This window comes from Pseudophryne corroboree, chromosome 2 (genome assembly GCF_028390025.1).
Source record: "Pseudophryne corroboree isolate aPseCor3 chromosome 2, aPseCor3.hap2, whole genome shotgun sequence".
In the NCBI taxonomy this organism is placed as follows: Eukaryota; Metazoa; Chordata; class Amphibia; order Anura; family Myobatrachidae; genus Pseudophryne; species Pseudophryne corroboree.
In genome coordinates, this window is record NC_086445.1 from 249,331,055 (window position 1) to 249,355,413 (window position 24,359).

General features: G+C 43.9%; 1 protein-coding gene across 7 annotated transcripts in view; it reads left to right on the forward strand.

Annotated features, from left to right (window-relative positions):
* Positions 1 to 751: 751 nt before the first annotated feature.
* The window catches only part of SLC39A5 (solute carrier family 39 member 5), a 126,249-nt gene continuing 102,641 nt past the window's right edge, over positions 752 to 24,359 (forward strand). Inside the window, exons 1-2 of one of the 7 annotated variants that reach the window (XM_063952646.1) lie at positions 752 to 887; positions 10,022 to 10,321. In XM_063952646.1, the coding sequence (XP_063808716.1) occupies positions 10,022 to 10,321 (300 nt within the window). In that variant the 5' untranslated portion in view covers positions 752 to 887. Of the gene's footprint in view, positions 888 to 2,749; positions 2,836 to 7,402; positions 7,425 to 8,263; positions 8,377 to 9,195; positions 9,271 to 9,331; positions 9,594 to 10,021; positions 10,322 to 24,359 lie in introns of those variants that run through there. The other 6 variants (XM_063952645.1, XM_063952647.1, XM_063952643.1 and 3 more) reach the window with 6 other exon arrangements.

The window sequence follows — 24,359 nt, forward strand, 5'->3', positions numbered from 1 at the left end:
CGCAGCGTGGCGAGCACAGTGAGTCCGCAAGGGGCTCATTTCCGCTCGCCCAGCTGTCGGTATGCTGGCGGTCGGGATTCCGGTACCGGTATGCTGGTCGCTGGGACCCCGACTGCCAGCAAACCATACTACACCCAATAAAGTCAATAGAGTGATAATATACAGCTAGTACATATACATGGTGCTTGTTGAGGTATCTGTTAAGTATGAAATTGTTCTTTTAAAGGACAGTTTTTATTTAAAGGGCAATTTTAGTTTCATTAGAACCGCATATTTGCAGCTCTATGGGGTATGAGCAAATACAAGAGAGGTTATTCTGCCCAGATAGCCTGCATTATGGTAGCATGTGAGGCTTCTGCTGGAGCTGCTGCTGACTGAATATGCCCATTAGTTTCATACTTCTATATCTGTTAGTAAATGATCCTTACCTATGCACCCATTGTAAGTTTTCCTTACGTTACTATGGGAGCATACAGGTTGCTATTTTCAACTTTATGTGTGCTATTGAGAAAGCAGTAATGGTTGTTATTATTATTATTACACACACCTTTGTACCCAATAACTGTGTGAGCACAATATATACATGAAGGATTTATGAGGCATGTTATCTGTACAGATCTAGTTCTACCAACAGGTGGCACTAGTGTCTGCAGAGTGAAGTCCATTATTCACACTGTAAATTTCTTGCCATTGCATTTTGATCTAATGATCCGTGTCCTCTCACTTGTAAGTGAGGAAGTTACAGGTGAATTCAGTTGGATCCCAGCCTGTAACTTTTGTACAAAGTCCCTTTTTTTCAAATCAAATGATTCTTTTGTATTTAGCGGTGTAGAAAGCCAATGCTACCAAGGGAGGTGAATTACAGAGCAGTTCTGCAATAATGAAAGGTAAATACTATACTATTTGTTTCTAACACGGGCAGAACTCCCTGAGGCAATGGAGTTCCAAGCCCTGAAGAGGCACCTGCATGTACAGCAGCACCTGTTCACTGCTGCTTTTCCAGCTTAGCTCTGTCTCAAGAGTCCAGCTAACACCTGCAATAGGGAACAGGACGGCTCCAGCCTGGTACTGCTCAGTCTGCACTGCAGCAAGCAATGGACTGTGGTCTGGGACCAGAGAAAGCTGGTTCTGCATGCTTCAGACGGCTGAATCCAGTCTGACCCTTACCCACTGGCCATTGTCACACAGCATAGATGGATCCCTGCCGATTCATTATAGAATTTTGTAAGTGTTTTTTTATATATATATATATATATATATATATATATACACACACACACACACACACACACACACACACAATTATACAGTGAATCGCCAGGGCTCCATGTATTATATATATATATATATATATATATATATATATATATATACACACTCACACCCTAAACTCCTTACGCCCCGGGTTTCTAAGACATAGAAAGATTTATGTACGATAAAAATATCATGACCATTGTACTTGCATCTAACAGTAAGCACCAGAAAGATGTACTGTATCATGTGGAAATGACTAAATTGTTTTGTGCTTATCCAGTATCTAATGTACATTTATATACATATGATACTGATCCAAGTCCGTGCTAAAATGTCATTTGTCAGGGTTATACTTTTGTATTGAGAGTAGTACATTTTTATGAACATTATTCACATGCTCTGTTGAAAGAAGACAAATATAATTATATATATATACACACACACACACACACACACACACACACACACACACACACACACACACACACACTAACTAGCTGGAGTACCCGGCGTTGCCCAGAATTTTAAGAAAGTTTACAAACATCAATGTAAAGATTAAACACACAGGTTGCCGCTAACATTTTATTCCTTGTGGAATTATTTTGATTTCCACCATTTGTAGCTGTTTGCTTTGGTGGCATTTTATTTTTTTAACTTCAAAACAATAGAACATTTTGTAAATCATCACTGACATATTATGTATGTCCTGAAATAGCCTGTGCTGCTGGACCACCCCTAGGGGTGCTAGTGGTGTGTTACCCCAACAGTGTTTGTTCCCAGATTGTAATTCATATGTGTAGCAAGTTTGTTTAAAATTGGTCTAGGCATTCGTGAGTTATGCTGTATCCTCAAATATTCTGTGCTGCAGGCCCACCCCCTAGGGGTGCTAGGGGTGTCTGACCCCCACAGTGTTTGCTCCCAGATTGTAAGGCATATGTGTACCAATTTGTGAGTACATTGCTCCAGCAATTCCGGAGTTATGCCGTCTCCTGATATACTCTGTGCTGCTGTCTGCCCCCCTAGGGGCGCTAGGGATTTCAATTTTTTTCAGTTGCCTCTGCGATGTTTTAATACGCTTGTATGTCAAATTTCACAATCTTCACTTGTAAACTGTGGATTTGTATAGCAAGACATATATATATAGAGACAAATTTTCACTTTTATATAGTAGATTTATGATTGAGATGTTTTGTAAGATGTGGTAATGAGGTTTTATGTTTATACTGTACTTTTTACGTGTCTTCCTATCGCTGGGTCTGTGCCAGAGTAGACTCTAATATGTACCTGTTTTTGTGTATGTATATATTTAGTCTCTACATTCAGGAACAGGAGGCTAAAATTGGAAAACTGTTTGATGATAGACTTAAACATTAACTTTCCTATGTATGTTGGAGTCAGGGTACTGCCCCTTCCACCATCCAAGGCTAATCTGTATGTCAGTGGCCAAGTTTAGGGGGTGGAAAAACAAACAGTACGGGTGACTGCAGCTTTGATGTGGGCTAGAGTGGGACATGTGACAGCTTCTTTGTGTAGCAGGGAAGAGCATGAGCACCAGCTTCCGCAGGACTGTTCCTACAACTGGTAAGTGTGTCTCACAACAGCACACCGGTACAGACACTGGTATATTTGTAGATATGTATTGTGTGCACTTTATTAATATTAAAGAGAGTATGCGCCATTTTTATATTGTTATTTTATATTTTTCTACTAATAATCTCAGACATATGGAAACAACTACAATACTCTCCTTCCTTATATCGTGGGCGAAAATGACAATTCATTGCACCTCTTTATACACCAATTTATAACATTTGAAAAAAAATTTGGTAGTGCAATCCAGTTTTACATGGCACATTTTTTGTTATGTTAATTCACACCCCGACCCAGATTTATCAAGCCTTGGAGAGTGATAAATAGCACTGAGATAAAGCACGAACCAATCAGCTCATAACAGTCATTTTTCAAACACAGCCTGTAACATGGCAGTTAGGAGCTGATTGGCTGGTACTTTATCACCGTGCTTTTTATGACTCTCCAAGGCTTGATAAATGGGGGGAGCCTATGTACTACAAAGAAAAAATATGGTTGGTCTCATGTTTCCGATTTTATAACAAAGTCTTAAGGTGCATACACACTTAGCGATATGGTAAACGATTTTTCTCCCTCCTGAGCGATATAGTTTCTATACCGCCCAGTGTGTATCCAGCTGACGGCCGATGCGCGGCTCCGCGGGTCGTTAATGACCCTCAGCGCTGGCTGTACATACAGCTTAATTTGGACTCATCATCCAAAGCTGCATGTACAGCCCGGTCGTGGGCATGATGTCACTGTGTGATATCGTTAGCGATATCGCACAGTGTGTATGCACCGCTGTCGGTCGGCACAGGCCGGGAGGGGACACGCTAGGCGATGTCGCTCACGGAGCACATCGCCTAGTGCATGGGTCTTCAACCTGCGGCCCTCCAGCTGCTGTGGAACTACACATCCCAGCATGCCCTGCCTCAGTTTTAGCATGCCTTAATAGCAAGACTGTGGCAGGCCATGCTGAGATGTGTAGTTCCACAGCAGCTGGAGGGCCGCAGGTTGAAGACCCATGGCCTAGCGTGTACCCACCTTTAGAGGCCTATTTAGTATTAGCAACAAATCATATGGCATTTTGAAGCTCCAATTTAGAAAATGTGTTTGCTGGGAAGGGGCTGTCCTGACGAAGTGGATTAGGTAAAGGGTGACAGCAACAACATGGATAGCACCATAATGTTGATATTGTCCACATGTCCACAGTCTCAGAATGTCAACAGGTGAAATATCAACATTGTCAGGATGTTGTCATTAGAGTTAGGCTCTTTCCCATTGTAAAGTCTTTCACTGTGAGCTTAATGCAGAGGTGAAATACTTGCAGTATCTTCCTGAGGAAACTAGTGCGTGTGCGCGACCGTAAGTCCGTACATATACAGATGGTGACGGGTAACATCTGGTATGGTAATAGCCCTCTAAATCAGAGAAGTCTGAACATAACTAAAGTATTCATTTTATTGGATATTTTCCACATCAGTCTCTCTCCTGTACATCTATTGCTGCTCATTTAGTTGTGGAGCTATATAAAGGGGATCAGTACGTAATCCCGCCAGACGGGATCCTGGCGGTCGAAATACCGACACTGGGATCCCGACTGGCACAATCCCGACAGGGGAGCGAGCGCAACGCAGCCCTTTGCGGGCTCGCCATGGACACCCACAGAGGGAGAATATGTCGGGATTGTTCCGGTCGGGATCCTGGTGTCGGTATTTCGACCATCGGGGTTCCGTCCGGCGGGATCTTGACCGCATCCCATATAAAGAATACAAATAGATATAAGAATATATAATCTGTCTATGCTATTCTCAGGTTTTAAAAAAACAGTGTATTGGCTTTTATAATGACATTTGTTCTGGAGAACACAGATTGCTAAGTAAGGAAAAATGTTCTAATATGAAGACATGTTATGTAACACACGTATAAATGTGTATACGGCACTGGTATTCTGGCTCTGGTCACCGCTTCCATGATTAGGGTCATTGGTTATACCATGATAAGGGTGAATGAACTTTGCAACTGTAGCTACAGTAATAACAGCATTTTTACACACATACTCTGTTTAATACTGTTATATTGTAAGACAATGCTGAGGAGGCTGTATCCAATATTAGCCCCTTTACAGGAAAATGTTCCTGAAAGCACTGGCAGAAGTACGGTCATTGCAGGGGGTCCAGGTGTTATAGATCCTGGATGTGAGAGGACCCAGCAATGTCAGTCTGCTGTCCCGATTTCCCTACGCTTCCTGGAAGAGAGAAGCAGTGGCCTCTTGTGACCCAACAGTAACAAAGCATTTAAAGTGTGTATATTTCTTTTATCTTCATAAAGAAATAACTGGATAACCAATTGAGGCAGAGCCTTGCTTAGCTGTTGGACCACTGTGTTCTTAATCTGAATTTCCCTCATTGGTAGGAGACATGAGTAAACATAGGGAAAGCTCTGGAAACTCTAGAGCTTGAGCTCAATATGGAAATTGTTACTCATGGCTGTAGGCTGATACCAAACTCACAGTATTTTCTGGCAGACTGACCACATATCCACCACTTCCAGGCAGGTCCATCTTAACATATAGGCACACTGGCCAGCTGCCCAGGTCACTATGATTCTAGGGGCCTTCAAGTGGTCTGGATAGGGGGCATTTGCAACCTGGGCTAGTGCCTCAGGAGCTTCTTGGGAGGCAAGTAGAGAATGTGGGCCAGCTGCTCTGATGGGGAATTACACACAGTTAGAGCTGCCAGCATTCTTTACCTGCCTTCCAGCCTGCAGCCATATAGTGAATGGCTATCAGCATGCTCATTGGTGGATGGCTGGAGCAATCCACCAATCAGAATCCAGGCAGCCATTCACTGTATGGAAGCTTGTGGAGGGACAGCAGGAGAGTTAAATTATGATTTACAAAAAAAAAAAAAATCTATTCCTGTGGCTGGGTGGGTAGGGGCTCTGGTGCATTACTTTGCCCAGGGCCCACTACGTTGTTAAGGTTGCCTTCTTACACACAATGGGCCAGATGTACTAAGCCTGAAAGTGATAAATATCACAGTGATAAAGTACCAGCCAATCGGCTCCTAACTGTCATTTTTCAAACACAGCCTGTAATATGGCAGTTAGGAGCCGATTGGCTGGTGCTTTATCACAGTGATATTTATCACTTTTCAGGCTTAGTACATCTCCCCCAATAAGCTTTGTATTTCTCTGGCAACAGGTGCAAGACAAGTGTTATCAGTTTATGCCCTTCCTTCTGCTTCCTGTTCCTTGTAAGCTTTGATGACATCCTCAGAGCATAGGAGGTTATTCGGGTTTGTTAGCAAACCCAAAAAAGTAAGTAATTGGACAAAACCATGTTGCACTGCAGATGGGGCAGATGTTACATGTGCAGAGAGATTTAGATGTGGGTGGGTTATAGTGTTTCTTTGCAGGGTAAATGCTGGGTGCTTAATTTTTACACTGCAATTTAAGACTGAAATCTAAGATTTCAGTTTGAACACACCCCACCCAAATCTAAAGCTGGACATACAGTACACTATGCAATTATCTGGCAGATAATCCACACCTCCCAACTGTCCCGATTTTCGCAGGACAGTCACGTTTCTTTGGGTCTGTCCCGCTGTCCCTCCCACGGGCCGCAGTGTCCCGCGGTGGGGGGCAGTTGGGAGTCTCCCTGTCACTCGCTGCTCTACTCAGTTCAGAGCAGAGCAGCGGTGAATAGACGCTGTGCTCCTGCGCACAGCGTCTATTCCATACCCTCCAACATGACCCGCCCCACTAGGTACAAAATGCTCTGTTTCTGGACTTCCCTCTTAATTTATTATTGCCATCACCTGTGAAGAAACAGCTTTCCTATCATTCAACTAGTTCCACACAGGTGATGGAAATCATACATTAAGAGAGAAGTCCAGAGAGCATTTTGTACCTAGTGGGGCAGGTCATGTTGGAGGGTCTGCTATTCCAGTGAGGCAGAAGGACTGGGGGCATGTCCAGCAGCTCACAGAGCGCTGGCCATGCTACCACTGTGACGAAAATTGGAGGCGTGGCTCACGATCGCGTCATCCACGTGAGGTCACGCCCTCTTTTCAATAGGCCATGCCCCTTTTTCGGCGGCACGCGACATGTCCCTTCTTCATGACAGCAAATGTTGGGAGGTAGGGATAATCTGCCAGATCTGGCTTGTTGGAATGAAAATCTGGTAATGGATAAGAGAAAATGACAATCGACTATTTGCTTCCAGACACTGGAAAATGAGCAAAACCTGTCCATGATTTAACCAATTTGTATGAATGACAGTTTTTGTCCATTTTACAGTGTTTGGGAGCAAATGGTCAATTGTCATTTGCCCTCATCCATTACCAGAATTTCATTCCAACCAGCCAGATCTGGCATATTCTCTGCCAGATAATTACATACCTCCCAACATGACCCTCTCCAGGAGGGACAGAATGCTCTGCTCCTGGACTTCCCACTTAATTTATGATTGCCATCACCTGTGCTGAAACATCTTTCTTATCCATTAGCTGTTCAACACAGGTGATGGCAATCATAAATTAGGATAAAAGTCCAGAAGCAGAGCGTTTTGTCCCTCCTGGAGAGGGTCATGTTGGGAGGTATGTAATTGTATAGTGTATGCCCAGCTTTACTCTCTCTGCACATCTGCCCCACACACAGTGCAGCATGGTTTTGCCCAATTGCTCACTTTTTTTGGTTTGCCAACAAACCTAAATAAGTCCCATAGTCCGAAAATCCCCTTCTTTAGAGTGACCATATTATCCCTTTTACCTGGGACACTCATGGATTACACAAGTGGGTGGCTGACATCAAGCCTACATTTCAGCTGGTTTTAATCAGCCACAGAACCTGTGTAATCCATGAGCGTCCCAGGTAAAAGGGATAAAATGGTCACTCTAACTTCTTCATTCTGACCTTCCCACTGAATTTTTACAGCTCCACCTGTGGACCTTTTAAAATGTGTCTGTGAGTAATTAATACACCTGTGCACTTGCTGGGTTACCTGCAAAACATGCACTGTGTGGGGTCCTGAGGACCGAGTTTGAGAACCACTGCTCTAGAGCAGAGCTGGCCAAACCAGTCCTCGAGATCTACCAACAGTTCACATTTTCCAGACCACCTAGCTGGTGCACAGGTGTAGTCATTACTAATTAAGATGTGCTGCATTCATTCCTAACTGACCATTCTACAGATCTCCAGGAGGCGTGGAAAATATGAACTGTTGGTAGATCTCGAGGACCGGTTTGGCCAGCCCTGCTCTAGAGCAGGCATTCCCAACCACGGTCCTCAAGGCACACCAACAGTGCATGTTTTAGTGAAATCCAGGCTGCAGCACAGATGGTTAAATCAAAATAACTGAGCTACTAATTAAGTCACCTGTGCTGAAGCCTGGATATCACAAAAACCTGCACTGTTAGTGTGCCTTGAGGCTTGATTTTTTTCCTGCTTGATTTAAGTATTTAAGCGTCAGATGCAGATGGGCGACTGTTTCAGGCAGATCTTCTGCACCCAACATGGGGCTGGTGCAGGCCCAGGTACTAATAATGACAGGTAAAACGTGAATCAAAATGCATAGGCAGTGTGACTGGGATGCATAAAATCAAGCAAATACAAACATAAATGCACAGATAGCTTACTTAGCATATCTAAGTCCGTAGGCTGCCGTGACGGTGTCCGACTCAGAATCAGCCATTATATACTGTATGACTGTACTCATAGAAAATAATATGGGAAGCAGTATATAGCAGCATGGCCAGTTCTCTACATACATGTAACATAGATTAAATATAAAAGTGAAAAATTTCAAACTGGGGTTGGCAGATATAGGTCTATTTACTAAGCCTTGGATGGAGATAAAGTCGCTGGAGACAAAGTACCAGCCAAAGTGCTCCTAACTACCATGCCACAGGCTGTGTTTGAAAAATGACAGTTAGGAGCCGATTGGCTGGTACTTTATAACCAAGCAGTGATAAGAGCGGACCAAACCAATCAGCAGCTCTGTATAATTTTATAGTATGCAAATTATAGATGTTACTTCAGTGCTGATTGGTTGCCATGGGCAACTTCTCCACTGGCTCTCTTCTCCGCTCTTATAACTTCTTAGTAAATGTCCCCCTTAGTAAATAGACCCTTTAGTGGTATATGTACTAAGCCTTGGAGAGATGTAAACTACCAACCAATCAGCTACTAACTGTCATTTTTCAAACACAGCCTGTAACATGGCAGTTAGAAGCTGATTGGCTGATACTTTATCTCTGTCCATTTTATCTCTCTCCCCTAGGCTTAGTTCATAGATCTCTAAAGAAAGGCTTACAATACCATCCCTTTAAACCACGACACTCCTAGATTACACAGTTTCTGTGACTAATTAAAACAAGGTAAAATGCAGGCGTGGAACTAGCCAGCCATGAAGTCTGTGTAATGTATGAGCGTCACGATTTAAAGGTATGGTATGGTAAGCCTATATATATGTCATTCTGGCACAGTGGATCAGGGGCGCTTCAAGAGAGGGGGAGGCCCGTGTGCACACTCTATCTGGGCCCCCATCTTTGTAGCCGGCTGCGCTGTAGACTCTGGGCACTAGGGTCACCAGAGGACCCCAGAGCTGTCCCAGAGTCTAGTGCGCATGCGCAGGTCTCAGTGAAAATGGTGCGGCAGCCATTTTCCCCATGATTTTCTTACTGCGCATATGTGAAATGCTGGGAAAATGGGCACCACACCATTTTGATGGTGATTTCTGCACCGCTGCTGCTGCAGGACACTGGAGGGTAAGTATTGAGGAAAAAATGGGTGCATTGTGTGCTGTGTGGGCCCCCAGGACCCTGGGTGCCCATGTGCGCACACTGTACCCATTATAAAATATGCCAGTGCAGTGGATATAACAATCACATACATACACGCTAATGTTATGTTGTTCAGAATGCAGTTAACCAACCAGTATGTTTTTGGAGTATGGGATCAAATCTACACAAACACTGTGAGGACATACAAACACCACACATATAGGCCATGACTAGGCATTGTGCTCATGACCTCAGTGTTGTGCGGCAGTAATAATAACCACCACCCCACTATATTTCTATGCTGATTAAAGAGTTACAGCTGCACCTTGTTTCCATTGCCTTGTGTAACTGAAAATGACTGCCAGCCATATGTATAATTACTGGTGCTACATTTCAATGCTCCTGTATTTCAGATGCTGCTCTACAAAGCGTGGTTTGTGCTCATGTTCGGCCTTTGGACTTCCTACCATCTACCTGCATGCCAGTGCACAGCTAATGTTCAGAATCTCACATTGCACAGATACCAGACCCATGAACAGGATCTACTGCTCCAGACACCTGAACATAATCAAAGTTCATCCTCTCTGGAAGATGCACTGAAGGAACAAGGATATTACCTAAAGCAGCTGTTTCACCTGTACGGCGAGAACGACACATTGACTTACCAGGGTCTCACTTTGCTGCTGAAGAACCTGGGCCTCGGTAGAGTTCAGGTGAATGGCTGACCTATGAAAATTATCCAGAGGAAATTATTTTGGAAAGCAGAAGAAAATGAATACAGATGAGTGGCTTTATTTTGAGCCAATCTAGCTTATATTATAATTGCAGCAACTGTTCCTGCAGCTGTGTACGGGTATGGGTCATTAGGTCGACCTGAACAAGGTCGACGTGAGGGTTTTTTTAAACTTTTTTTGGTGTAGTTTTCTTTGTAAAGTGATGGGGAATCCCAATTAGTGCACTGTGTCCCCTCGCTATGCTTCGGGCAAGGTGCCTCGCTCCGCTACTGCTACGCTCTGCACCGGTTACTATTAACAGTTGTAATCTACGTGGATCGCAAAATATCAAAAAGTTCAACAACAAAAAAAGAAGTGAAAAACGCATGCCAACCTTTTTCCATGTTGACCTAGTACATGTCGACCTAGTGACCATGTCGACCAATAGTGGTTGACCTAATGACTGTCGACCTAAGTGTGGTCGACCTAATGACCGTATCCTGCTGTGTACGGTATATCTGTTCTGTACAGGTAGAGAGGAGTGGGATAAGATTTCCCTGAGGTTATAAATGGAGCCACAAAGGAACAATGTGATTAGAATACAACAGCGGTTCTCAGACTCAGTCCTCATGACCCAAAACAGTCACGATTTCCAGGTTACCCAGCAGGTGCACAGGTGTATTCATTACACATTTTAAAAGATCCACGGGTGTAGCTCATTATTTAATTTGCGATTCTGGAAGGAGACCTGGAAAATATGAACTGTTTGGGGTTCTGAGGACCGAATTTGAGAACCTATGGAATACAATACAGCTTTATAATGATAATTCCATTATCACTCAGTTTAATTGACAGCATTAGATATCAAATAAAAAGCAGATGGGGAGACTTGGTAAATGAGGGTGCAGCAGTCCTTCCCGCATCTGCACACAGGAAAGAGCACAACCAGTCTGGCAATACAAATATATCTTTTTAGGCTGAGACCTTTCTTACAGAGGCGTAACTCTGGGAGGCAACGGAGTCATCTGCCGCCGGGCTCCTGCTCTGAAGGGGGCACCTCTCCTCCCATTCTGTGACACCATTGAATTAAGTTGATAGCTGCTACTATCTTATCAGTGGCCAACTTCCTCACTGGTTCCTGCACCTTACAAATCACACTCTTTTTATTATACTTTATGTACACATTTTACAAGTGTCATACCCAGGATTAGAAACCATGACCTATTACACTGGAAGCAGACACCTTACTGATGAAGCTACTTGCTCCTGTATAGGGAATATGAGAATTCTGACTATATGAAGTTACTTCTCTGACAATTACACGTAACTTCATATAGCTAGAATTTTCATGCTTCCTGTGCAGGAGCAAATAGCTCCATTAGTAAAGTGCCTGCGGTCAGTGAAACAGGTCATGGGTTCTAATCCTGGGTATGACTACTAAGAAATGTGTGATTTAAAATAAAAGACAATGAAATGTGTATATATACAGTATATACACTTTTTTTTAGAACACTCCACACACACACTTACTTATCTAAATATTAAGGGGGCACCAATATTTATCTCGCCTCCGGGCTACTGAGACGAACTTACGCCACTGCTTTCTTATATCCCATTTCCACTGCAATCCCGGGTCACTGAACAAGGGTTTCAAGATGTGTCACAGTGTTTTGAAAACCCATTTACAACTCAAGTTGAACGTGGGTTATTGCCAGACTTCCCTCTGCCAGTGCTAGGAGATGACTGAGTGGGACATGTACTAAGCAGTGATAAAAGTGGAGAAGTTGCCCATGGCAACTAATCAGCTGCTCTGTATACTTTTATAGTATACAAATTATAAATGTTACGTCACTGTTGCCATGGGCAACTTCTCCACTGGCTCACTTCTCCACTTTTATCACTGCTTAATTCATCTCATAGGGATCTATTCATGAAGCAGTGAAAAGAGAGGAGAAACAGACCAGTGGAGAAGTTTTTCATGGCAACCAATCAGCAGCTCCCTTACATTTTATAGAATGTACTTGATAAAAGCTTCCTTGAAAGCTGATTGGTTGCCATAGACAACTTCACCATTGGTCCTTTTCTCCACTCTTTTCACTGCTTCATGAAGAGACCCCATAATCTCCAAGTGCCGGAGAGCCAGCTCTCCATACAGTGTCCCGTTACACGGGTCCAACAGTGTTCGCTGCCCGGGTTGGATTGCCGGGTCAATCGACCTGTTTTTTCTTCTCAGGGACCCTTTTACACCGATGGGTGACATAGGTTATGTGGACAGAGTAAAAGAACTATAATATCCCATTTAATTTGAAAAGCCAGGTCGCACCCAAGATTTTGTAGACTGCACCAACCCGGATGCGACCCAGCTGAGACCCATTTCAGACTGGTGGCATGGCCCACTTATTGCTGGTTCGTCTACATCACTGCACATACAGTAAGTGCAGCCCCGGCGCTTGGAGATGCGATCATCTCTTAGCACAAGTCTTACCCGGGTCTTTCCTGGAAAAATACCCTATTTGATAGCAGGGTTGGATTCATAGGTCACTGGACCCGGGATGAGCCAATTCCACTGACAAAAATCCTGGATTCACATGCAATAACCTGCCATTTTCTTGTCCATGGAAAAGGGGTGTAAGACAGCGTGTGGCTCACTAACTGTTAGGGAATTAAGTGGTCTAATTACTAAGCCTTGGATGGAGGTATATTGCACAGAGATAAAGTACCAGCCAGTCAGCTCCTAGCTGTCATTTTTCAAACCCAGCCTGTGACATGGTAGTTAGGAGCTGATTGGCTGGTACTTTTTCCCCGTCTACTTTATGTCACGATCCGGGTATCTGGACGCCATTACTTGCCTTTCGGGTGTCTCCTGGGGCTGGCTCGGCGTTCCAGGGCCGGATCCCATCTGTCTCTACGTGCTGCGTGTCCCTCCTGTCGCGCTGGGACGCTGTCGCGGCGCCGCCATGTTTGGGTCCTGCATGGCGTCTCCCGTCCTCCGCGGCCTCCGCCGCCGCTCCTGTGTTGTAGTTGCGGGTTGTCGGGGTGGTGCCTCGTGTCTGCCGCGGCCTCCGCTGTCGTCTACGGGTCTCGGCATGCACTTGTCGGTCTGGCGTCTCCTGTCCTCTGCGGCCGGCGCCGCCAGTGCTGCTGTGTTTCCGCATGGTTTCCAAACTAGCTTTCCCTCCAAGTTCTAACATGGGTGCAGCCATGTTGGATCCAATCACATGTCTCAGTTCCTCCAATCCACTGCCTCTGGAAATCTGCATAATTGCCCAGCCAATGCCTGCATTGCTGCAGGTATAAGTATCCTGTGCCTGGGCCAGGAAATCGTCAGTGCTTTGTTTGTCATACCTTGTTCCAGTCTCTCTCCTGTTGTTGTGTTTCCAGGTTCCACCAAAGAGACCCGCACCTGCCTACCATCCTGTGGTGCAGCCTGACTCTACAGTCCTCCGTGGCTGATCCAGTTTCCAGCTTCCAGCTATTTCATCTGCTTCCAGCAGTATCCATTACCACCGGTAATCATCCTTCAATTCCTCTGTTTCCACGCTCCCTAGCATCTTACTATATTCACTCCGTGTTTCATCACCTGGCTGGTTCCACCCAGCATTCATTCAGTGACTTTATCATCTGGCTGATTCCATTCCGCATCCACTCCGTGTCTTACCACCTGGCTGGTTCCATCCAGCAATTACAACAGCTGATTCAAGTTACCAACTTCATCTGTTCCATCTACTGGCATGTTCCTTGGATATCTTCACTACTACAGCCAGGCCTGGTAAGGTTATTCCATCTAAGGACTGTAACAGCTGTTCTTTCCTACCAGTGTCCTGTGTAACCATTTCATGGTCAGAGTGCTCCAGGAATCATATTATTTATCATTGCCATTATTAACCTTGAATGCTGTTTGTTTACACGGAGTCTGTTAATAAACTTTTATTTTGACTTTTACCTGGTTGTCATGGTCACACCTTCGGGTTTCCTTTTAACACTTACATGTCCAGGGGTCTGATTAAATCTCCCCAGTTTAAGTTCCTCTCAGCCCCTACAACTGAGGCTTTCTCCTGTCAGCCAAAACCCGCAGTTGTGACAGTAAGCACTGACCATATGAATCCAGCCGGAGACCAGGATCAAGCGGCTAGGACGATGCAAGAACTGGCAGCCAGACTCGAACTTCAGGAGGATGCACAAGGCCACATCATCCGCTGTCTCCAGGATCTCTCTACGCGGCTGGATGGGATTCAAACGACCCTCCGTGGACCTGGCACGTCCGGTGCGTCCACTACAGTGACACCAGCTGTAACCCCACCCACCTTACCCATTTCCATTCCACGTCTTCATCTCCCAACGCCAGCAAAGTTTGACGGATCTCCATGGTTCTGCAGGGGATTTCTTAACCAATGCGAAATCCACTTTGAGCTTCAGCCTGGCAATTTCCCCAGCGACCGTACTAAAATTGCCTATATCATTTCCCTTCTCAGCGGCTCAGCCCTTGACTGGGCATCACCTTTATGGGAGAAGTCTGATCTCCTGCTGTCCTCCTATACGGACTTTGTGGCAACATTCAGGCGCATCTTCGACGAGCCAGGCCGGGTAACCTCTGCTTCATTTGAGATTCTCCGTTTACGCCAGGGAACACGTACTGTGGGACAGTATCTCATGCAGTTCAAAATCCTGGCATCCGAACTGGCATGGAACGACGAGGCCCTTTATGCTGCATTCTGGCATGGCTTATCAGAATGTATCAAGGATGAGTTAGCTACCAGAGACTTGCCCTCTAAGTTGGATGAGCTAATTTCTCTTTGCACGAAGGTTGATCTACGTTTCAGAGAGAGAGCAACCGAGCGAGGAAGATCGTCTGCTCCAAAATCTTCTGCTCCTCCTCTTCGTCAACCGTCTCCATCCAAGGATGAGCCCATGCAAATTGGCCGTTCCCGTCTATCTCCCGCTGAGCGCCGAAGACGTCTCTCTGAGTCTCTCTGTCTCTATTGTGCAGCTCCGTCTCACATTATCAATGCCTGTCCCAAACGTCCGGGAAACTCCAAATCCTAGCTCGCCAAGGAGAGGGCCGGCTAGGAGTAATGATCTCCTCTCCATCTCCTCATGATTGTAATCTCCCAGTCTCGCTCCAAATTGCTCAACGTTACAGGAACGTCATTGCCCTCCTTGATTCCGGAGTAGCTGGGAATTTCATAACCGAAGCTTATGTTAAACTGTGGTCCCTACCCACCGAGAGACTTCCTTCGTCCATCTCCTTAACTGCAGTAGATGGCAGCAAGATTTTCGACGCAGTTATTTCTCTAAGGACTCTACCAGTTTGTCTGAGAGTGGGAGTTCTTCATGCAGAATTTATTTCCTTCCTAGTGATTCCAAGAGCCACACATCCAGTAGTTTTTGGCCTTCCATGGCTCCGTCTCCACAATCCGTCGATTGACTGGACGACTATGCAAATACTAGCATGGGGTCCCTCCTGTGCTAAGACTTGTTTGTCCAAAGTGCTTCCTGTTTGTTCTTCTTTCCCCAGGTCGTCTGATGTTCCACCTCCTCCATATCAAGACTACACGGACGTGTTCAGTAAGGCTTCTGCTGATATCCTTCCTCCTCATAGAGAATAGGACTGCCCAATTGATCTCATTCCAGGGAAGGTTCCACCTCGAGGCCGAACTTACCCGTTGTCTCTGCCTGAGACGCACTCCATGGAGGAGTACATCAAAGAGAACCTGGCGAAAGGTTTTATCCGACCTTCTTCTTCTCCAGCTGGCGCAGGCTTCTTCTTCGTTAAGAAGAAGGATGGTAGTCTGCGACCGTGCATCGATTACAGAGGTCTGAACGACATTACCGTCAAGAACCGGTATCCTTTACCTTTGATTACAGAGCTCTTCGATAGAGTCAGCGGAGCAACCATCTTTACAAAGTTGGATTTGAGGGTTGCCTACAATCTCATCCGGATCCGTGAGGGTGACGAGTGGAAGACCGCTTTTAACACCCGTGATGGACATTATGAGTACCTCGTCATGCCCTTCGGATTGAGCAACGCTCCAGCATTTCGTGAATGAGATCTTCAGAGACATCTTATACCGCCATGTCGTGGTTTATCTAGATGATATCCTCATCTTTGCCAATAATCTAGAGGAACATCGGTTCTGGGTAAAGGAGGTTCTGTCCCGTCTTCGTGTCAATCATCTCTATTGCAAATTGGAGAAATGTGTCTTTGAAGTTAAATCCATTCCGTTCCTAGGTTACATTGTGTCCGGTTCCGGACTAGAGATGGATCCTGAGAAACTACAAGCAATCCAGAATTGGCCGATACCCTTAACCCTCAAAGGGGTCCAGAGGTTCTTAGGGTTCGCTAATTATTACAGAAAGTTCATACGAGACTTTTCCACCATTGTGGCGCCTATCACTGCATTAACCAAGAAGGGTGCTAACCCGTCCAAGTGGTCTGAAGAAGCTACGCAAGCTTTTCATCTTCTAAAACAATGTTTCATCTTTGCACCAGTTCTGAAACAGCCCGACACCGACTCTCCTTTAATCTTAGAGGTGGATGCCTCCTCCGTTGGAGTAGGAGCGGTGTTATCCAAGAGGGCTAAAGATGGCCATCTACATCCCTGCAGTTTCTTCTCCCGGAAGTTCTCCCCAGCTGAGCGCAACTATGCCATTGGCGACCAGGAGTTGCTAGCCATCAAGCTCGCTCTTGAGGAGTGGAGATATCTGTTGGAGGGAGCTTCTCATTCAATCACGATACTTACCGACCACAAGAATCTTTTATACCTGAAAGGCGCACAATGTCTTAACCCCCGTCAGGCCAGATGGGCACTTTTCTTTTCCAGGTTCGACTTTAAACTCCAGTTCTGTCCGGGCTCTCAGAATCGCAAGGCCGATGCCCTTTCCCGCTCTTGGGAGCAAGAAAACAAGTCAGAGTCTTCAGACAAGCATCCTATTATTAATCCGTTGGCATTCTCCACGGTAGGGATGGACTCTACGCCCCCACCAGGGAAAAGTTTTGTGAAGCTGGTGTTAAGGAAGAAGCTCATGCATTGGGCCCATGCTTCCCGTTTTGCCGGACATACAGGCATTCAGAAAACCCTCAAGTTTATCTCTAGGTCCTACTGGTGGCCAACTCTGAAGAAGGACGTCAAGGAGTTTATTGCCTCTTGCCCAAAGTGTGCCCAACACAAAGTTCCCCGCCAGTCTCCTGCGGGGCAACTGGTTCCATTACCTGTTCCCAGTCGACCGTGGACCCATTTGTCGATGGACTTTGTTACAGATCTGCCTATATGCAATAAGTTTAATACCATCTGGGTGGTAGTTGACCGGTTCACCAAGATGGCACATTTCATAACCCTCACCGGTCTCCCGTCAGCTTCCAAGTTGGCCCAAGTGTTTATCCAAGAGATCTTCCGACTTCACGTTCTTCCTGAAGAGATCATCTCTGATCGTGGAGTACAATTTGTAGCCAAATTTTTGCGAAGTTTGTGTCAAGCCCTCCAAGTCAAGTTAAAGTTTTCTACAGCTTACCATCCTCAGACCAATGGTCAAACCGAGAGGGTGAATCAGGACTTGGAGGCCTTCCTCCGCATTTATGTGTCTTCCTCCCAAGATGACTGGGTTCAACTCCTTCCTTGGGCCGAGTTTAGCCACAACAATCAATACCATTCCTCATCCTCCTCAACACCATTCTTCATCAACTATGGATTTCACCCTAAGGTTCCAGAATTCCAACCGCTTCCAGCAACTTTTGTTCCAGCAGTGGATGTCACCTTGCGTCAGTTTTCAAACAACTGGAAGAATGTCCGCGCAGCCCTGCTTAAAGCCTCATTTAGGTACAAATAACAAATAAGCGGGTGCGCGGCCAACAGCAGCAGGTAAGAGGAAGGTCAGTTCCTCAAAAACTAAATAGTAGAAAAAAGAATGGGTACCAGCGCTGGCTATATGAGGTCAAGTTGATATACTATCAGCAGTAGTAAATATAATAATCACATTAATATTTAAATGATAATAATAATAATAATAATACTACGGATGGTTTGTTCTATGTAAAAAGATAACATTTAATAACATCTCATATAAGACAATGCTAAAAGAAAAGGAATTCCTCTTGCCACTAGGTGGCGATAAAAAATTGGATATAGCTTATCTGGGCAGAATTCATAGGTTCCACAATCTCCTATATTAAAGTATGTCCAATCCCCAGGCTAGGACAGCCTCCCTCTGTGCATTCACTTTACTGGATGGATATTTACCAGATCCCCTTGTTGAAGTGCATCAGCCTTGGAACAAGTCCGTATTAGAGCTGTAGGGGTTTAGTCAGTTGATGAAGAAATCCAGTGATGGGAGAAAAGTCCAGATTGTGCCAGGGGGGACACGGCTATTGCAGGCCGATTGGGAGAGTGGAGTCCAGATAAAGCAGATAATTTGGATCCAAATGGAACAGGCTCAACGCGTTTCACTGGTGTATTCCAGCTTCCTCAGGAGCATATAATCCATGTGTTTAGGGTACTCTATTTATACCCTTACTAATAAGTCCATTAGTGTCACCTGTTTAGGTGATTCCTAGTGCATAGAAACAAACCATCCAAAATGCTACAAAGACCACTCAGTCCAAGTTGCACATTAGAAATCTAGTCAAAAATCATATTAAACTTAAAAAACGAGTCTAAATACCTCTTTTAAACATATAAAAAGTATATAAGATAATGTCGATCATGTGACCTATCTCGTCACATGATCGGCAAAAAAGGCAGTCCTATTGGTCCATATACATGTCATTCAATATTCGTTTGGGGAGCGTCCACGTGACGTACATCATCATGTCACGTGGGCGCAACCCACTACTTAATTCCCCTTCATAGAGAGGCCCTGGAAGTATCCAAGGTCTCTTCACTTGTGGAGACCTAAGGGAAACACTTCTCCGTATCCCAATGTTGTTTAACGGGTGCGTCCACGTGACGCGCATCGTCGCGTCACGTGATCGCAGCCTGCTCATAGGTTCCCCTTCCAAGTGGAGACCCGGAAGTCCACAGGGTCTCTTTATATGTTGTACACTTCGTCTTGTGTCCTTCCCGTGTATCGGCTCCCATACCGCACGGTTGCTATGGAGATCAACATAACATTACAGATCCCCTGAATTTATATATGGTTAACAAATTGCAAAATATATACCTTGTGAGAAATCAGGAATAAGAAACAATAATAAAAGGCAATGCTGATGAAAGGTAATCAATCATAATTGTAAGGATTATTAAAAACAGTTCATCACACGATAGACAGATCCATTTTAAGTGAGGAAAGGCCCAAATATTTTTTAAAAATATATTATAGTAATAGCCATCAAGAAAAAATAGCAGTTGTACTTTATATAGTCCCTGAATAATTATACTTAGAAATCATTCTGATGGCTGAGATTGTTAATTTATTAACAGATATGTAATATTAAGAATATCAATATATCAGCATATCATTATACCATGTCCCAATAGAAATGATCATATTCGTAAATTAGTCTGGTCTAATAGGTCTATTAATAGGAGATCGATGTTAGGGTTCATAATATGCTGACCCTGATGTCAGTAGTGTTATTATCAGTCCTACCATAAATACCCTTATCAATGGTATTAGTATAGAGAGAATGTGTACGTGTGTAAATGATGGAGTTGAATGAGTCCTAATTTGGGAAGGGGGGGGAGGGGAAATTGGAGGGAAGGGAGGGAGGGGGGGGGGGGGGAAGGAGAGAGATCTTAAATGACAGAATTCAGTTCTATGGCCTCATTTAGTCCATCTGGATGCAATGAGTTATATTTGAGCATCCAGAAGACCTCCCTACGACATAGTCGATTAAACCTGTCGCCCCCTCTCTCTGTTGGTGTTATATGTTCCAAACACACAATGGAAAGACAGGCAGGATTGCCCTCATGTTTTGCTAGATAATGTCGTGAGACACTGTGTGTCGTTAACTTGCGTATTATGTTACGGCGGTGTTCCATAAACCGTGTGTGTATCGCTCTCGTAGTTCTGCCTACATAATTTAGGCCACACCCGCATGTTAGAACATATATCACAAATCTTGAGTCACAGTTCATAAAGGACTTGAGGGTATATTTCTCAGAGGAGTCAGGTAAAGAAATATATGTAGTTTTGCGGTCCATATGATGACACATAGTGCATCTGGTCTTACCGCATCTGTGAGAGCCTACTGGTTTAGTAGTTAGCCAGTTTGAGCCCTCTCCTTGTCCCTTCTTTAAGACAGGTTTAAAATGGCTAGGTGCCAAGATAGTTTTGAGGGCTCTGTTTTTCTTATATATAATTTGTGGTCTATTGGGTAATATGCTCCCCAAGACATTATCCTGTTTTAGTATCCTATAATTTCTACTGACGATAGTTCTAATTTCGTTGGCACATCTGTTGTATTTACAGATAAATGCCAGTTCTCTTTCTTGTGTGTCATTTTTAGTAATTTTAGTTCTAGAGGGGAGGAGTAGATCTTGTCTATCTATATTCAGAACCTCCCTCAAAGCTTTATCAAGGATATGTTGCGGGTATTCTCTGTTTTTGAAAGAATCTATGAGTTGGTTGGCTTGTGTTTTGAACATATCTAGGTTTGAACAGTTGCGTCTAAGGCGCATTAGTTGCCCCTTAGGAATATTGTCCTTCCATGGGGCATAGTGAGCACTTTTGTAATGTAAATATGAATTAGTATTCACAGGTTTAATATAGTTGGATGTAATGATAATATTTTCTCTTATCTCTAGGGTCACATCCAGGAAATTTACACGGTCCCTATCATATGTGAAAGTGAAATTAAGATTGTGCATGTTAGTTTGTAGCTGTGTGACAAAAAGGGTAGCAGATGAAAGGTCCCCGTCCCAAATAATAAATAGATCATCTATGTACCGCCCATAGAACACCAGGTTCGCCTCCCAGGTCGCGTCCCACACATGGGTGTCATCAAAGTCCCCCATGTATAGGTTCGCGTAACTGGGGGCGAACCTAGTTCCCATGGCGGTACCTGTGAGTTGCAAATAATATTTGTGATTAAAGGTGAAATAATTATGTGTAAGAATAAAGTGAATGCATTGTGTGAGAAAAGATTGATGCTGTTCCTCAAGCACTTGTGTTTTCTGTAACAAGTCTGTAATGACTTTAATACCCATGATGTGCGGTATATTTGTATAAAGTGCCTGGACATCCAGGGTAAGGAAAGCATACGTCTCCTTCCACTGTATGTGTTGAATCTTGTTTAAAAAGTCTTTGGTATCTCTCAGATGTGATTTTCTTCCCACAGTTCTTCTAGTACTGCCAGCATGTGGTGGTCTGAACTGTCCAGTACTATGGGTAGGGAATCATCATTTTTAGCCAAGAGGTTTTTCTTTGCAAAATACCTCTTCCTACACAGGGTGCGGATAAACCTATTGAGTTCAACGTACAGGTCAAAGATGTTGGGGTCACTGGATGGAGAGAATTTTAGGCCTTTTTCTAGGAGTGAAAGTTCACTCCACCCCCACTTTTTATTTTATTTTCTTCCTAAGATTCACAAGTCCCTCACTGCACCACCGGGACGCCCTATTATTTCTGGCATCAATTCACTAACTGCAAACCTTTCTTTTTATATTGATGCCTTTCTACAACCACATGTACCACTATTAAAATCACATCTGAGAGATACCAAAGACTTTTTAAACAAGATTCAACACATACAGTGGAAGGAGACGTATGCTTTCCTTACCCTGGATGTCCAGGCACTTTATACAAATATACCGCACATCATGGGTATTAAAGTCATTACAGACTTGTTACAGAAAACACAAGTGCTTGAGGAACAGCATCAATCTTTTCTCACACAATGCATTCACTTTATTCTTACACATAATTATTTCACCTTTAATCACAAATATTATTTGCAACTCACAGGTACCGCCATGGGAACTAGGTTCGCCCCCAGTTACGCGAACCTATACATGGGGGACTTTGATGACACCCATGTGTGGGACGCGACCTGGGAGGCGAACCTGGTGTTCTATGGGCGGTACATAGATGATCTATTTATTATTTGGGACAGGGACCTTTCATCTGCTACCCTTTTTGTCACACAGCTACAAACTAACATGCACAATCTTAATTTCACTTTCACATATGATAGGGACCGTGTAAATTTCCTGGATGTGACCCTAGAGATAAGAGAAAATATTATCATTACATCCAACTATATTAAACCTGTGAATACTAATTCATATTTACATTACAAAAGTGCTCACTATGCCCCATGGAAGGACAATATTCCTAAGGGGCAACTAATGCGCCTTAGACGCAACTGTTCAAACCTAGATATGTTCAAAACACAAGCCAACCAACTCATAGATTCTTTCAAAAACAGAGAATACCCGCAACATATCCTTGATAAAGCTTTGAGGGAGGTTCTGAATATAGATAGACAAGATCTACTCCTCCCCTCTAGAACTAAAATTACTAAAAATGACACACAAGAAAGAGAACTGGCATTTATCTGTAAATACAACAGATGTGCCAACGAAATTAGAACTATCGTCAGTAGAAATTATAGGATACTAAAACAGGATAATGTCTTGGGGAGCATATTACCCAATAGACCACAAATTATATATAAGAAAAACAGAGCCCTCAAAACTATCTTGGCACCTAGCCATTTTAAACCTGTCTTAAAGAAGGGACAAGGAGAGGGCTCAAACTGGCTAACTACTAAACCAGTAGGCTCTCACAGATGCGGTAAGACCAGATGCACTATGTGTCATCATATGGACCGCAAAACTACATATATTTCTTTACCTGACTCCTCTGAGAGATATACCCTCAAGTCCTTTATGAACTGTGACTCAAGATTTGTGATATATGTTCTAACATGCGGGTGTGGCCTAAATTATGTAGGCAGAACTACGAGAGCGATACACACACGGTTTATGGAACACCGCCGTAACATAATACGCAAGTTAACGACACACAGTGTCTCACGACATTATCTAGCAAAACATGAGGGCAATCCTGCCTGTCTTTCCATTGTGTGTTTGGAACATATAACACCAACAGAGAGAGGGGGCGACAGGTTTAATCGACTATGTCGTAGGGAGGTCTTCTGGATGCTCAAATATAACTCATTGCATCCAGATGGACTAAATGAGGCCATAGAACTGAATTCTGTCATTTAAGATCTCTCTCTCCTTCCCCCCCCCCCCCTCCCTCCCTTCCCTCCAATTTCCCCTCCCCCCCCTTCCCAAATTAGGACTCATTCAACTCCATCATTTACACACGTACACATTCTCTCTATACTAATACCATTGATAAGGGTATTTATGGTAGGACTGATAATAACACTACTGACATCAGGGTCAGCATATTATGAACCCTAACATCGATCTCCTATTAATAGACCTATTAGACCAGACTAATTTACGAATATGATCATTTCTATTGGGACATGGTATAATGATATGCTGATATATTGATATTCTTAATATTACATATCTGTTAATAAATTAACAATCTCAGCCATCAGAATGATTTCTAAGTATAATTATTCAGGGACTATATAAAGTACAACTGCTATTTTTTCTTGATGGCTATTACTATAATATATTTTTAAAAAATATTTGGGCCTTTCCTCACTTAAAATGGATCTGTCTATCGTGTGATGAACTGTTTTTAATAATCCTTACAATTATGATTGATTACCTTTCATCAGCATTGCCTTTTATTATTGTTTCTTATTCCTGATTTCTCACAAGGTATATATTTTGCAATTTGTTAACCATATATAAATTCAGGGGATCTGTAATGTTATGTTGATCTCCATAGCAACCGTGCGGTATGGGAGCCGATACACGGGAAGGACACAAGACGAAGTGTACAACATATAAAGAGACCCTGTGGACTTCCGGGTCTCCACTTGGAAGGGGAACCTATGAGCAGGCTGCGATCACGTGACGCGACGATGCGCGTCACGTGGACGCGCCCGTTAAACAACATTGGGATACGGAGAAGTGTTTCCCTTAGGTCTCCACAAGTGAAGAGACCTTGGATA